Source organism: Giraffa tippelskirchi, chromosome 12, assembly GCF_054371585.1.
Source record: "Giraffa tippelskirchi isolate mGirTip1 chromosome 12, T2T-mGirTip1v1.2.pri, whole genome shotgun sequence".
NCBI lineage: Eukaryota > Metazoa > Chordata > Mammalia > Artiodactyla > Giraffidae > Giraffa > Giraffa tippelskirchi.
The window spans coordinates 75,429,114-75,445,291 of record NC_137286.1 but is presented as its reverse complement, the minus strand read 5'-3'; the positions used below and the strand labels follow the sequence as shown (position 1 = coordinate 75,445,291).

Here is a 16,178-nt window from a genome sequence, read left to right as displayed (position 1 = left end):
AGAAATCTCTCACAATATGTTATCCCAAAGTGCACTGTTGAGTACTAATGAAAGATAAGAGAAATATCTTGATGAGTGGACTACCTTCTAAAAACTTTACACATTATGAATTTATTTTTAAAACAACCTCAAACTCAAATGTACTCAATTTTCTAAATGTTATTAAAAGGGCTATTTTAAGCAAAGTGATTATTTTGGCAAAAAAATGTCTTGTCAAAATTATGACTTATGCATTGTACTTCCATTTCCCCCATATATTCAGAAAGAAAAAAGGAAGCCAAGGGAAAAACAAAAATGATGTACATTGTTATTCTGCTGAGAGGCTAACGGTTTGCAAAGAACTCATCTTTTGTACATACCATACTAACAGAAATCTCATGAGTCTTCAAAACATAGAGGGCTTGACAAGCTGTTCATCTGTGCAGGAGAAGCATTCCTAGTGGGAGTGGTGTCTGCAAAGTTCACCAACCTCAGAGGACCCGATGCTTCTGTCATTTTGACCAACAATGGCAACAGATGTTCATGTTTAAACGTAGTTGCCTTATATTTATGTGTGTGATTATTTGACAATACTGTACTCAAAGAGAAGCATTGATGACAGGAATTCAAATGAGAAAATATTTTATAAAATTATCTGTTTTCATTTTTGGTATATAAGTATGGGAGATTCTGGGAAATCATAGCATTCCCAAACAAAATAATGAAGCTGAGTGGTGAGTCATCTCTAACGGCAGCTATAAAACTGCAAAACATGGAGCAGGCAGGGTGTTTGAGTCTTACCTCTGGTGTTTTTCTAGAAGATATTTTAGAATCACAAAGGGAGACAGAATAGCTTAAGATTGCACGGTCTGAAGTTTTGGAATGCTTAGATTTTAATTCCGTGAATGTCTGTCTTGACTGGTGCCCATGGATAAATTCCTTAACTTCTCTACTTGTTCACTGGTAAAACGAGCTCTGAGAGCAACTCTTCATAAGGCTGTTACACATAAGTGAGATAAGACACGTGACCCTCCTGGACAGTGTGGAGCCCACATCAGCGTTTTCCGTGTGCGGGGGTGAGCTGCTGGGTGGCCTAGGCCCTCAGCAGCTCTCTGCCTTTCCAGACCGCTTCTTTCCAGGGTTCATGTCTGACTCTTTCTAGGGGTGGGCTGATTTATTTCAGTTGCAAGACCTGGTTCAGGTCCATGAATAAATCAAGACAGTTACTATGTTCCTCAGAGAGATAAGCAGAGTGTGTGACGGCGTGGAGGTGATAAGCCCCAGGCTGGGGGCCGCACTTACGACTGCAGACAATCACCGAACCCAGATTCTGAGAGCGATCAGGTCCTGCAGGGCTCGAACATGCCCACCGTCTACCTGAGTCACAGGTTCCTTCACCATCTCCCAGTCCGAGGCCGGCCCTCGACCGCTCTGGTAGTTGGTGAGGGCGGCCGTGTGAGGAGGGCGGGAGCTCACAGAGGAGACGGCCCCCGGGGTGGGGGTGTGGGGCGGGCAAGTCCGTCCACCTCAGGCGCGGAACAGGGGTTTGGAGATGACTCAAAGCCCCTCACAAGGACGTGCTGGAATTCTCAGGCGCATGACTTCCTGACACGGACGGCCTCTCACCTCAGGGGGCGCGGCTGCATGGTTGAAATACTTATCCAGCTAGGCTTTTGGCCCCGGCGCTGTCCCCTGGAGACACACAGGGTAAGTTTGCTGTCTTTTCCACACTAACCGTGGAGAGACCCGCAGGCCGCGAGCCTGTCCCGAGTCCTCCGCGCTCTGAACCCCGGCGCGCTGTTACTGCGCGTCCGCACTGCTTCCCGCCCTCGCCGTGGGGAACGCCCCGCTGGCACTTTCATCGACCCTCCTGTGACCGCGTCCTGTTCGGCCCTCCTAACACCCCACACGTGTGCAGGCTCCTGAGCCACCCACACCCTGCAGTCAGTGCACCACCGCAAACACAAACCAACAAAGACGTCAAACCCGGGGTCTGCACAGTGTCAACACCATACCGTTCAAGCAAGGCCTGGAGTCTTGTTTCTGAGCTTTAGGCAAGGCTAAGATACCCAGGGGCTTCCCTAGGGGCTCAGACGGTAAAGACTCTGCCTACAACACAGGAGACTTGGGTTTGATCCCAGGGTTGGGAACATCTGGAGAAGGGAATGGCAACCCACTCCAGTATTCTTGCCTTGGGAATTCCATGCGCAGAGGAGCCTGGCGGGCTATAGTTTACGGGGTTGCAAAGAGTCAGTCATGACTGAGCGAAGAACACCCCCCTACGCACAATGCCCAGACAACCCTGATGAGTGTGTGGGCCGGGACCCTGGAACCGAATCAGTGGCTGCCATTCTGGAGGACACTCGAAGCTGCCACAGGGCGAGTGGTGCCTCAGGAAAAGGCACCGCTTGCTGTGGAGGATGAGAACTCTTGCTTATTAGCTTGGACGTCCTGATACTTCCTCCTACCTCTATCTGTCCCTCTGCTTTTCTACTCAGAGCTTTGTTAAGTGTTTTCAAAAGCCCATCTTTCCTCAGCTCTGCAGGAGGATGGAGGAAAGGGACTTCTGCGCATGCTTTGACCTCAGCAGTGAAGGGGAACTGGCTCCCTGAAGACAAGATGGCAGCGGTGTCAGACGGAAAGAATAAGGGGAAGGTGGAACGCAGGGCTCTGTTCAGTGTGTGGGTGTAGACTCCCTCACCGTGTCTCTTCTCGGTTCTCCTTTAGCAGGCCTTCAACTCTTAGAGGTCATATGCAAAATGCACATGCCCTCAATGAAGGGTAACACTGCTGCTATTCCTTGTTCAGTTGCTCACTTGTATCCGACTCTCTGTGACCCTATGGAATGCAGCATGCCAGGCCTCCCTGTCCTTCACTATCCCCTGGAGCTTGCTCAAATTCATATCCATTGAGTCAGTGATGCCATCCAACCACCGCATCCTCTGTCGTCCCCTTCTCTTCCCGCCCTCAATCTTTCCCAGCATCAGGGTCTTTTCCAGTGAGTCAGCTCTTCTCATCAGGTGGCCAAAGTACTGGAGTTTCAGCTGCAGCATCAGTCCTTCCAATGAACACTCAGGACTGATCTCCTTTAGGATGGACTGGTTGGATCTCCTTGAAGTCCAAGGGACTCTCAAGAGTCTTCTCCAACACCACAGTTCAAAAGCATCAATTCTTCGGTGCTCAGCTTTCTTTATAGTCTAATTCTCACATCCATATATGACCACTGGAAAAACCATAGCTTTGACTAGATGGACTTTTGTTGGCAAAGTGATGTCTCTGCTTTTTAATACACTATTTAGGTTGGTCATAGCTTTTCTTCCAAGGAGCATATGCTGTTATCCACATAAAGAACTCAAAGGAGGTTCAAGTATAGAGGAGGAGAAGCCGTAAGGATGGAGAAGCTCAACTTATCAGGAGCGGTTAGCATGAAACGTCCCCTTCCCCAGGCGCTGCCTGGGACAGGCTCAGGGAACACTCATCCTAACCGCGTTTGCCCTCCTGAACTGGGTCTGTGGTCTCGACAGGCATGGATGCTGTTCCCATGAGCCACTAACATCCTTATGCTTAACAGTGTCCTTGAAGCGTGCCTGTTCTTATGTAAGTGTGCTCTCTGGCACATCAGACAGAAGCTGTTAAGCTTCTCTGGAGAGCGTGAGGAAAGCCATTACAACATATCAAAAAACTCCCTTTCTAAGTGGAATCATGAGAAAGTGCCTGAGAGGCAACTCTGCCGAGAGACTCTCAGGATAAAGGAACTAATCATTGAAGAAGTGGGTGGATTGGTGGACTGGGTGAACAGTGTTTCTTGTAACACCCTGGGACCCCAGAAGGGATGAAGGTATGAAGCTGGACACCTCTCTGTGAGGCCCTTTAACCTCTAAGAAATCTTTAGGATTCATTTCATAATGTGAGAGATACGTTTAATCTAATGGAGGTAGCAAATGTTCGGCAGAAAACATACGGAGTGAGTTCCAGGACACTTTAACTGACTTTCTTACAAACTTGAAAAAAAACCAGATTTGTTTTCTTCAGGTCAGCACTCCGTTATTGGGAGGAGAGGCTGCGGAAGGAGGGGAGGGTGACGGATATAAGCTATAATTCAGGAGGGTGATACAAGGAAGGTCAGGCAGGACAGAATGATGTGTGAGATCACGTTAGAAATATCACCAGATTCCTTGGGGACTTATAAAAGTGCCTTAATTCTTGTCCTTGCCAAACATCCTATAAGAGTACGACAAGACTTTATTTATTGTCAGTCAGATTGGACTCTCACGCTTCGGCTAGGCCGCAGGCGCGGGACGTCAGGCAGCGCCCTCACAGGCATCAGAACGGCCCTCGGTAGGCCATGAAGCAAAGGAAGGAGGTCAGGAGGCGGCCCTCCAAAAAACGCCGTATGTTCAGGCTGGAGAGGCACCTGCTTGGTTTTGTGTGGAAAAGGTCAAGTATTTGTGCCTGACAGAAGGGAAGGGAAGGGAAGAATTGCCTCATCTTAAAATTGAGCTTCCCTCAGAAATCAGGTACTTTAATTATGAGTTCTAAATTTTGTTGCCAGATTTTGATATATTTTAACAGAGAATGCTTTACACATATCAAACTTTGAAATTATGACAAAGCATGTAAATAATAATGTCCATATTATTAATACATCTACACCATCTATAATTTGCCTTTATATATGTTATTAAATATATTAAGTTAAATATGTATGCTACTAAACATTTCTGGTTAATATTTTTTTACACAAACAGACCTGTTCTCTCAGGATCAGCCATGCTAGTGAAAACAGACACTTAAGGGAAAATTACCTGGACACACTCACCTGAGAACTTGGTCCCCTTCTCAAGAAGTAATTCACCAAGGTGCTTGATTCAATCTGTTTATTTTGTTATAGCTTCCTTATATTTGATCATCAGTCACACCCAAACTATATATAAAATATTAAGATTAGATTGTCATTGGAGATTTAAAATAAATTTTTAGTAACCCATAGTTAGAAAACAAGGGAAAAGAAATTTTTATAAATAGGTTTTTAATCCAAACATAACATGGAATAAAAAATACCAAGAGAAAATGAAAACTCTCAAACTTTATATAGAGCTGACTCATTGGAAATGACCCTGATGCTGGGAAGGATTGAGGGCAGGAGAAGGGGATGACAGAGGATGAGATGGTTGGATGGCATCACCAACTCGATGGACATGAGTCTGAGTAAACTCAAGGAGATGGTGAAGGACAGGGAGGCCTGGTGTGCTGCAGTCCATGGGGTCGCAAAGAGTTGGACACGACTGAGAGACTGAACTGAACTGATGGACAGAGGAGCCTGGTGAACTATAGTCATGGGGTCGAAAAGAGTTGGACACGACTGAGCAACTAACACTTTCGCTTTCAAACTTAAATAACACATAATATGTTAAAAGGTTGTTGTAAAGGAAAATGAATAGGCAGTCCTGAAGTGATAATCCAATAATTTGGCTTCTAATTTCATCATCAGAATCCCTTTAAAAAATTTAGATTTCAAATAGCATAAAATGTATAACAACATAGATCTGTAGGAACCTGGATTTATGTTACTGATATTCACTGGAAGAAGACAATTCCTGGAATTTTCAAAGCATTTTTATACAATGGCTAGAATTTCAAAATGGATAGTAAAGGGGGAAAAAAATCTATCATTTTAAGGTTTCCTGAAATAAATTAAGATTCCTTTTAAGCTCCTGTCATCTTGGAGATGCTGAAAGGAGAGTATGAAGCCAAAATCTAACAAGGCGAGTAGGAGGTAAAGAGATCCTCACAGTCAAACCCTAATTAGGGGCATGGCTCACTTTCATTCTACCTTAAACCCTGTTCCCATCTTAGCTGTAACCTCTTCCCTTATAGCCACTTTAAAAGGCAATGGCCTACTTAGGAATAATGAACTTTTATGGTTTAAGGTTCCATTAGTTTCTTTTTATGGGGAGCTTTGGATTCAATTCTGAAATGTCATCCAGTCACTGTGGCTCTTTGGCAGCTCCACGTGTTTTGCTAAACAGTAGCTCTTGAGCATAACGGTTGAACAGTTTGGCCCTAGAACCTATTTTAATAATAGTCACGCCTGGCAAGGGCGTGTAACAGCTACCATTGAACAATTCACCAGACAAAAATAGTGGGTCACTGACAGCTTCAATTCCTGGATCTAAAATTTTTAATAATTAACATGAAGAAAAAGACAATGAATGCCACTTTTATAAATTTTCATTCATATTAGATGAAAGGTGAAAGTGGAGTCGCTCAGTCTGTCCGACTCTGTGCGACCCCATGAACTGTAGCCCACCAGGCTCCTCCATCCACAGGATTTTCCAGGCAAGCGTACTGGAGTGGGTTGCCATTGCCTTCTCCAGGGGATCTTCCCGACTCAGGGATCGAACCCAGGTCCCCTGCATTGCGGGCAGACAGCAGTTTATATATTAAGACCTACAACTTTCCAAAAGTTACACTCGGTACAAAAGGTTGCCACAAAACTTATTACCAAAATCCACCGATGCTTATCTATAATGGAGAGTTTAATAAGATGAAAGATTTGTACATTATAGATTTAGTTTCTAACTAGTAAACTCAGATCTACATTGAACTATATTTTAGGGGCTTCCCTGGTGGCTCAGCAGTAAAGAACTCGCCTGTCATGCAGGAGATGCAGAAGACACGAGTCTGATCCTTGGGTGGGAAGATCCCCCGGAGGAGGAAACGGCGACCCTCTCCACTGTTGTTGCCTGGAGAATCCCAGGGACAGAGGGGCCTGGTGGGCTCAGTGGAAGTGGCTGAGCATGAGAGTTTAGAATGAGGATGAATCACCTAATAAATAATCATTTGTGGCTAAACTAACATTTTGAAATTATTAATAACTCTTGTTTTTTTAATAAACACTCCTTTTTAATAAACACTCCTTTTAATAAACACTTACTTGGTAACAACTAAGAGTTTTAGATTTACTTAGTATAAATAATTGCATTTTCTAGCTTTAGCAGGATTTTTTCAGATAAATTACAGAAATGTTTACTTCCTAATATAAACATTAGATGTTTGGCATATTTTAACTATTCAAATACATGTTAAGAAAAGGACATATATGTGTATATGATTACATTAGATTGTTTTTCTTATTTTTAAATTACTTTAAATATTTGATTGGGAAACGTGTGGCTTCCCACAAGCAGGTCTTTGCTTTTGGACCCCCTGATGATCACTTGGTTGTCTGTGTTCTTGCCAAATGCTCTCCTTTGACCTGAGAGAAAGGGGAGGGGAATCTATTTTGGGTTTATCACTAGCTTGGATGGAGCATCCTTGTCAAGGTACTGACTTTTTACCCACTAATTCAAATAAACCAAATCTACCTGCTCAGAAACACAACTGTATCTCAAGGTCTGCCTCGCTATAGTTTTCATCCACAGTTGACTAAGGGAATGTTATGACTTTAAAAATCCTAACTATATCTCCCTGCTTATCGTTGGAAGAAGCAGCTGCATTAGAAACCAGTGTTTCTTGGTTGCCTCGTACCTCTGTTGACTGTGCTGTGCTTTCCCCCTCACAGCTGCAGCCTCCTGTCCAGGCCTGCTGGGGACAGGCCCCCGCCTGAGAACGTCCTGCAGACAGATGCGCTGGGGCAGACTGCTCAGTTTCGGGGCTTCCTCCACCCCTGGGAGACTGTGTCAACTTCACTCTCCTTTACCGGCCAGGCGGCTTCTCGCCTGTGTCCGCTCGCTCGTCCTAAATTGACATTTACCTGCCATCTGGTGTGTCCAAACTATTAGGTTGAACTTTAGTTTTGTTTCTGAAAATCTCAAGCCTTCACAAAATCATGTGAAGAACAGATAGTCAGGATTCCTTCATTTAGCTTCTTTCCTTGCTGTTAAGGGCTCCTGTCTGCTTAAATGTGTAAATATCCTTCACCCCTCCTGATTTTTAAGATTTGCTCTCAGGAAAATAGGAATTGCAACTGGAGGGTAAACGCACATTTCAGCAATACAGATGAGAACAATTTATTCCCACCTTGACTATGGATCACACTCTGTTCCCCAGTGTCTATACACAGGGCCTGGTTCATTGTTCTAATTAATTAACTTTATTAACTTGGAGCTGAAAGGAGGTGGCAACTTAAGCAAGGAAATAAAAGGCAGTGGACCTCGCCAGACTAGTTCCATATAACTGCTTTTTAACTGAAGGTAAAACAGCAGTCACTTGCTTACTGCATGTCATAAAGCAAAAGAGATGCTCAGATGGACTGCAGAGCAGTCTCTTTCCAGCTAATGCACAGAATATGCTAATTACAAGACAAAAAGGTGCAACTTTTTTTATTTAGTGCAAATAACAAGTTTATTTTCTTACAGAGTTACTTTGATGCCCGCAACGAGGTAAAATTGCAACCTCTGCATAGGAAGACTTTCCTTGAAACACTTCAGATTTTTGTTAAAGTTATCGATTGTCAGATCAAAGAAACTGCAATTTCAAGTTTGTTCACAGAAATTAAAAATTCTTAATGTGGAAAGTTTCAAAATGGCAGTTCGACCCCAGAGTCATCATTATCAGGGGAAAAAAAAGATGCTCTCTCTCCCCTAAGAGTTTCGGCAGCACTGTGATATGGCATATATCCATTTACACAAAGGTACGTGTATTCTGCAAAGAGAGGGCATATATTCTTATTCCATCAGTTTTGGAAATGTGTTCAGTTGCCATATAGTATCCAACAGTGTCTAATTAACATGAATTTAACAATGATCATAATGAGCTTACCAATCATCTCCTCACAGCTTTATTATATCCAGTTTTATGTTTTCCGTGCTACGTTGATAGCATACAGATCCCAATTAAGGAAAAACCTGGCCCTATATAAATAACATACATGGTATATACATGGATATGTAGCAAAACTGGAGGCTGATGATATGATGCTCATTAATGTTGAAAATAGTAAAGTAAAAATCACAGTGACTTGGAAAGATGGCATTTTCTTAAGGACACACCGCTGAACACCTGGCCCCCTACCTGCTCTCTGAAGCATTATGTATAATTCAACCACCAAATACAGAACACACGGACACAGGGAGACAGAGAAACGTTAGAGCCCATTACAATCCTGGATAAGCCAAAACCTCAAGTGCGTAGGAAAAGCACTGCAATCATGTATCTAACTTTATTTTTCTAATATATAGCCTAATTTAAAACTATATAAAGTCATTTATATAAGAAGCAATTTTTTTCAAGTGTTACAGCTTAGAGCATGGCTTTATATTTGGCTTAATCATTTTTTACCAGTTTAATTTATAAAGCTCGTAATCTTGCCAGCAGGGCTTCAACTTCGGGAATGGGTTCGTTTTTAGAGACAGCGCCAGGAAGCTCCGTCTCCTTTCTTTTGCTGCTTTCCACATCACAGGCCTCCTTCTCCTCAACCACCTGGATCCACCCTGCACACGGGCGAGTATCTACATTGTAATTAAGCTCCTTGACGACTGCAATCCTTGTTGAGCTGCAATTGATACTGTAGTGTGAACGTGACCCTTCTGTCAACTGCAACTTCTGATTTTCTACAGTAAGGAAGAAAGAAACATTAAACTTATTACTGTGATAAGCAAGGATTGTGCACATTATGAAACATTAAAATAATTATTCTCAACAAACAAGTCTTTTTTGACAGACTAAACTAAAAAATATTCAAGAGTAAGGTAGATTTAAAATAAACACACAGAGGTTAAGAATACGCTAAAAAATATAAATAGGCAACTATTTCATTAGTATTAATGCTTACTTCCTGCTTCCTTTGTGCCTGGCCCATCACTCAGTTATTAGCAATGTTGGTCCTGCATTTCATTCAGGTCTCTGCTCAAGTGCTATTGAGAGAGGCCATCTCTGATCATCTGTCTAAAATAGCACTCCCCTTTCCATCACTGTGTCTTAACCTCATCTTTCCCTTCACAGAACTTATGACCACTGGACACATCATATATTTGCTTACTTGTCTGTTGTCTATGTCTTCACTGGAATGTAAGCTCTGCTGACAGCAAGGACATTGTTCTAAACACTGCTGTAACACTGGTGCCTAGGATGGCCATGGAGCAAAGTAGGTGCTCAATAAATACGCATTGGGCAAATAATTTATTTCTACACCTAAGACAGGTATTAGTTTGAATAATGATGAGATTAACTTCCTTTTGAAAATAAAAAGAAGGAAAAACTAACAGGAAATTAAAAATCAAATTGTCAAAATTTATCCTAGCAAATCAAAATAATGTCATAATTTGCCAAATGCATACACATATATCAATACAGACCTGTAAACTATACACACATGTGTATTCTTTCATTGGTAAGTGACGGCAATCCCAAGTTCTCCAGGCTGTGAGGGAAGAGGTATAATAGCTAACAGCTAAATGACTCTAGCCAATTGACTTTCCCAAAGAGCGACAGATTTTCTCTTAATTAACTCTCACATCATACAACTTTATGAGTAATTTCATGTACATCTCAAACTCAAAAAAACACAGAACCCTCAATATTCACATAACCTTGAACGTGACCTGAAAATGGCTTCAACAAACTTGACATGACATTTAAGTTTTTTGGTTATTCACTGAGAGATGTTCCATTATCCCAATAGCGATGACTTTGGAGCAGAAGCAGTCACTCATGACAGTGTGTTTTATCTGAGTGCTGAAAATTCCAACTGAAAACATCTAGTACATTAAAAGGTGGCTGCTGAAGATATTTACTGCACTGTCATTTCCTGTCTGGGGCTTCCAGTGATGGATGAGTATTTTACTCACTTTCCTGGACAATCTCAACAAATTTTAGAAGTCTGATCACCTTTTAGCTGTTGGAAGAAAATAAATACACTCTTCCTGTCACCTTCTTTATCAGGTGGGCAATTGTTACCCAAAAGTAAAAATCTACAGAGCAGTGACTTTCTCTTAGGAATGTTTATCTCCACAGTTTATCACGTGCGTATCATGTCTGCAGTAAAAAGCACAGCTAACACTGTATTCCTACAGTTCCTAAGACCACACACGAAAGTTTTTTTTTCTAGCATCAACTCTCCTGCCCCAAAGTGTTTGAAACCTGCACTGTAGCTAAGTGCAAATTTTTAGTCTGCTTACTGCTCCTTCCCAAAACGTTCCTATCTTTTCTTGTCATTTGAGTTCTTGTAAACAACTCCATCATGATGATATACCCAACAAACTATAATTTATTTTGTCGCTGGGCAACTCTCATTACATTTTTGATGACAGAGAAGAGATTCGATTGGCTAAAATATAGGTCTATATTGTACATAAATAAAGTATTCCACACCTTTCCCGGCTATAATGTATCAAGCCCAATTCCACAGGTGGCAAAGCGAAACTAGCATGGGATTTGAAGGTACATCAGGTTGAAACCCAAGTCCCACCCCTTGGCTTTACAGGGTAGCTCACCTCTGTGAGTATCAGGTTTCAACAGTCAAACTCCAAGAGCAGGTGCGAGAACTAAAGGGAAGGATGAGGGTGACGCCTCCTCTGAGGTGCCTGGCGGTGCCTTCCCCTGCCCAAGCCTTCCAAGCGAGGCTTCTGCCACCCAGGGCGTGTTCAGATGCTCTGACCTTTCTGACTTTCTGGTGACCGTACCCATGAGGGCTGAAATACCATTTTATTAATAGCTTGTATTTATGTAGCACTTTTATTTTTAAGGCATTTGTTGCACTTGAAACATTGCCACTGTCATTTTATAGATTTAGAGGTAAAAGCAAAAAGAGGTTAAATCATTTGCTTAGACTTAGTTACTGAGTAAATCAGTGGCAGGAGCCAAATGCTGTCTCTGGAGATACTAACGCTGTCTTAAAGAAATTTAAAAAGCTTTTTGCCAAGAAAAAGTGCTAAGTAATTCAAAGCTAAGTTTCATAATAGCAATGTCCTGTACTTATGCGTCAAAATGCTTTCTGACAGATTTCCTGCCCCTGTGCTCTGTGGATGGTGTACCTATGTCAACGACCTCAGCATCTCCAAGGTCACATGTAGACTCCTTTTCTCTCCTGGTATTAACTAAACTCCTGACTGTGAACTTCAGGTACAGCTTTTACCCCCACAGGGCACTGGCACTCCCTGTCCATTCTGCTAGACCACCCTCTCCCCTTCTGCTCTCCCAGCAAAAACCCAGCCTGCTCCCGTTCACCTTCACCTCACTCATCCACAGAGGCGATCAGAAGAGCCCCTCCATCAGCTGCTCACTGCAGCATCCACACTCCTTCCCTCCCGTGCTTCCTCCAAGGACCGCCCCTCAGGATGGGCACCTGCCTTCCATCCTGTGGCAGCTGTGCCCTCTTCTCTCCTGCTTTTCAAGGTTTCCTTCTTTAAACAACCATTCCCCTCAGCATACAGGTACTACGCAGTAACGACCCCAATCTTCAGAGAGGAAATGTCTCTCTCTCCACATCCTACTCCATTCCCTCTTCCACTGTTGGCTGCCTTGGCAACAAAACATCTCAGAAGAATTGCCGATACCGCTGCCTCATTTCCTCTCTTCCCTTTTTCTTCTTGAACCTGCTCCAATCGTGCTTTTGACCCTTTATGCTCAGATGCTCAGTCGTGCCTGACCGTTTGGGACCCCGTGTAGCCCACCAAGCTCTCTGTCTGTGCAATTCTCCAGGAAAGAATGCTGGAGTGAGCTGCCGTTCTCTTCTCCAGGGGGTCTTCCCTTCTGACCCTTTACTCTTCTGAGACAGCTTTCGCCAAGGCCACTAATAAACTAGCGTTGCTAAAAACAAGATTGACACACCCCTTGGATACTTTTGTTCTCCTTTACTTGACCTATATCAGATTCAAGAATGAAATGCCCAGCCGAGGATGGGTTTTTCTTTCACCATCTGCTTCCGCAGAGAATTAGGTGGATAACACTGGGCAGCCAATGCAGGCAAAAGTGTTTCCACCCTCTTGAGAAAACTTCAGATAGTTTTGGGCTAGCTTTAGGCACAAAGTGATAAGAAGAAAAACCAAGCTGGCATGTAACTCTTCTGTGGTTTTAGATGGAGAGAATCTTTCATGAGAAGCAATAGACAAGACAGTATAACATGAAAACAGGTCATTCCTGAGACCACTGAAGAAATAAAAGAGAAAGTAAAGAGCTCCTTTTAGAATGAGCGTATAGCTGTTAGAAATTCCTTGATAACACTTCCCTCCAGCCCTCACCTTTATCTCTCAGCATCCCAACAGCCCCCATCCTGGTTCTCAGCCTTGGGAGGCCCAAGCTGTAGCACTGAGGAAGTCACATCCTAGACTGCAAAGTAACGAAAGAAGCCGGGTAGGTGAAGGATCCCCGTCCCACTGCAAACTAGAGAAAATGTTTATGAGAAACTCCCAAGTTGGAAGTTCTCTTTTATACAGACATTTTATTACCATGTTGGTTCAGGTGTCTGTTGCCATTACTATTGATACTATTTTAAAAGTCTGCTATTGGTGGTTTCCTGTGGGCTGAACTGGAGACCCAAATTCCACACAAAAAACATGCACTTAATTTCTAAATGGTTCACTTCAAACATCAGGGGATACCTCAACTCTGCAAGTTGGCGAAAACTCTATATAGGTGCTCAGAGCTATGAAATAAATTGCAATTTGAGGCCAGAGGGCTTATATCTTTTTTTATGTGAAATTAGTTCCAAATACAAGGTGACACACTTGGACACATGGACTCTTTAAATGGAAGATAAGGCTGGGTGTCAATAAAAAGAGAAGCATTTTTCTATTTTCCCTTAAGTCAAATCGTTACCAATACACATTTTAAAAAGGAAATGAAAAACATTAAGGCAAAGTAGAATGCTTCCTTAGTTCTCCAAAGACAGGAAACTTGTGCTATTATTTTATGAACCAAACCCAAGGGTTTTTTTTTTGCTTTTAAGATATTATAATTGATGTCTGTGAAAAGAAGTATGATCTATCTAGGACTACTGCCAATATCCAGGCCATTGGTGATTGGAATACAGACGGGCCAGGGCAAACTGCTATTTTTAGTGCTAGGCCAGTCAGGAAATCCAATCTATACATCTTGTATTTATGTTTTTGTGGAAATAAACAGAGTGAGAATACATGTCATTATCCTTTAAGATAGGGAAACTCACTTATTTCAATTTAATTCCTTTTGTGATTCTTACTATAGAATTGGTTCTGCAGTCCCACACAGTTTTTTTCCTGAATCTAAATGAAAAGTTGAAAATTGATGAAAAGTTGAATGGGTCTGAAATACAGAGAATCCGCTAGACCTGAGAGAGGGAGAGAGAGAGAGAATAAAAGCCTTAAACCACACACTGGGCTGGACTCAACATGACCTCAGCAGAATACAGATCTGGATGACAAAGAAAGCCAGACACAAAACACCGCGCCCAAACCTTCCATCCGAGTTAACTTCTGCACCACTTCCTGAGTAACATAAAAGACACAGGAACCGGGAAAGTCACTGACAAAAAAGAAAATATAAATGTATATGCACCCAGGCATCTAAATGAGGAAATATTTCAGCCAACAGCTGTTATGCTTCCTGAGCTAAGAAGGCAAGGCTAAGACTCTGGCTGACAGCCCTTGGGGAAAACCCTTTCTGCTACAGGAAATGTCAGTTATGGTTCAGAAAGAGGCATTATTCCCTTTAAGTCAGTATTGATCCTCCATCACATTGTGGTTCTAATGGGCACTGGCTTCTTAGAAGTGCCAACTCTCAGATGAAATATGAAATTGAGCTCCTGCCTTTTGTGGTCAATGGTGAGCCTGTGCCAGTTTGACAGGAGGAAGAATATAGAATTCTGGTGTCCTAAATTGACTACATCTCTTCAGTCTTCCTAAAATTTGATCTTTTCTTACAGTTCTTTACCTTTTGCTCTTAACTATTACCTTGACCTACTAAGTAGCTGTTTGGTTTACCCAGTAATACCATTTCTTTGGCAGGAGAAAAAAATGACCCATAAATATAATTTTAAAGCACTACTGGGCCTACATGATAGTAAAGTGTGTGACAAATATATGTTTTTAATCTATGCAATAACTGAAGTTACTGCTGGCCACCTGCAGCCTTTACCCCTGTGGTTTTCCTTACTATTGATTTACTGGTGCTATAAATAATTGCCTTTTCTTTGCTTCATTTTGCTGTTTATTTTACTTTTTGTATTGAAAACATATAAAAAATGATAAAAAGATGTAAAGGGCATTTTATATATAGCTAAAAATCTTTTAGGAGTGTCAAGAAATTCTTATAGAAACCAATTAAGTTGAAACAAAAATGACAAAAAAAAGATTACTCCCCCAATTTAAACAAAAGAAAGCAGAGATGACAGATAAAAGCCATTTCTGAATAAAGGAGATAATTGACAATTAAATTAGGTTTTTTGCATTAACTAGATATATACACTTCTCTTCACTGGTCATATCAAACACTCTCTTCCAATAACAGAAGAGACGACTCTATACATGGACATCACCAGATGGACAATACCAAAATCAAACTGATTATATTCTTTGGAGTCAAAGATGGAGAAGCTCTATAGAGTCAGCAAAAACAAGACTGGGAGCTGACTGTGGCTCAGATCATGAACTCCTTAGTGCAAAATTCAGACTTAAATTGAAGAAAGTAGGGAAAACCACTAGACTATCAGGTATGACCTAAATCAAATCCCTTATGATTATACAGTGGAAATGACAAATAGATACAAGGGATTAGATCTGACAGACAGAGTGCTTGAAGAACTATGGATGGAGGTTTGTAACACTGAACAGGAGGTGGTGATCAAAACCATCCCCAAGAAAAAAGAAATGTAAAAAGGCAAAATGGTTATCTGAGGAGGCCTTACAAATGGCTGAGAAAAGAGGAGAGGCTAAAGGGAAAGGAGAAAAGGAAAAATACATCCATCTGAATGTAGAGTTCCAAAGAATAGCAAGGAGAGATAAGAAAGCCTTCCTAAGTGAACAATGCAAAGAAATAGATGAAGACAATAGAATGGGAAAGACTAGAGATCTCTTCCAGATAATTAGAGCTACCAAGGGAACATTTTATGCAAAGATGGGCTCAACAAAGGACAGAAAATGGTATGGATCTAACAAAAGCAGAAGATATAAAGAAAAGGTGGCAAGAATACACAGAAGAACCATACAAAAAAGATCTTAATGACCCAGATAACCATGATGGTGTGATCACTCACCCAGAGCCAGACATCCTGGAGTGTGAAG

General features: G+C 42.0%; 1 protein-coding gene across 8 annotated transcripts in view; it reads right to left on the bottom strand.

Annotated features, from left to right (window-relative positions):
* Positions 1-8,298: 8,298 nt before the first annotated feature.
* Positions 8,299-16,178, bottom strand: part of DIAPH3 (diaphanous related formin 3) — a 543,512-nt gene continuing 535,632 nt past the window's right edge. For 7 of the 8 annotated variants that reach the window (XM_081551708.1, XM_081551712.1, XM_081551711.1 and 4 more), the window contains one exon: positions 8,299-9,533. In XM_081551708.1, coding sequence (XP_081407834.1) covers positions 9,271-9,533 — 263 coding nt within the window. In that variant the 3' untranslated portion in view covers positions 8,299-9,270. The remainder of the gene's footprint in view (positions 9,534-16,178) is intronic. The other variant, XM_081551706.1, reaches the window with a different exon arrangement.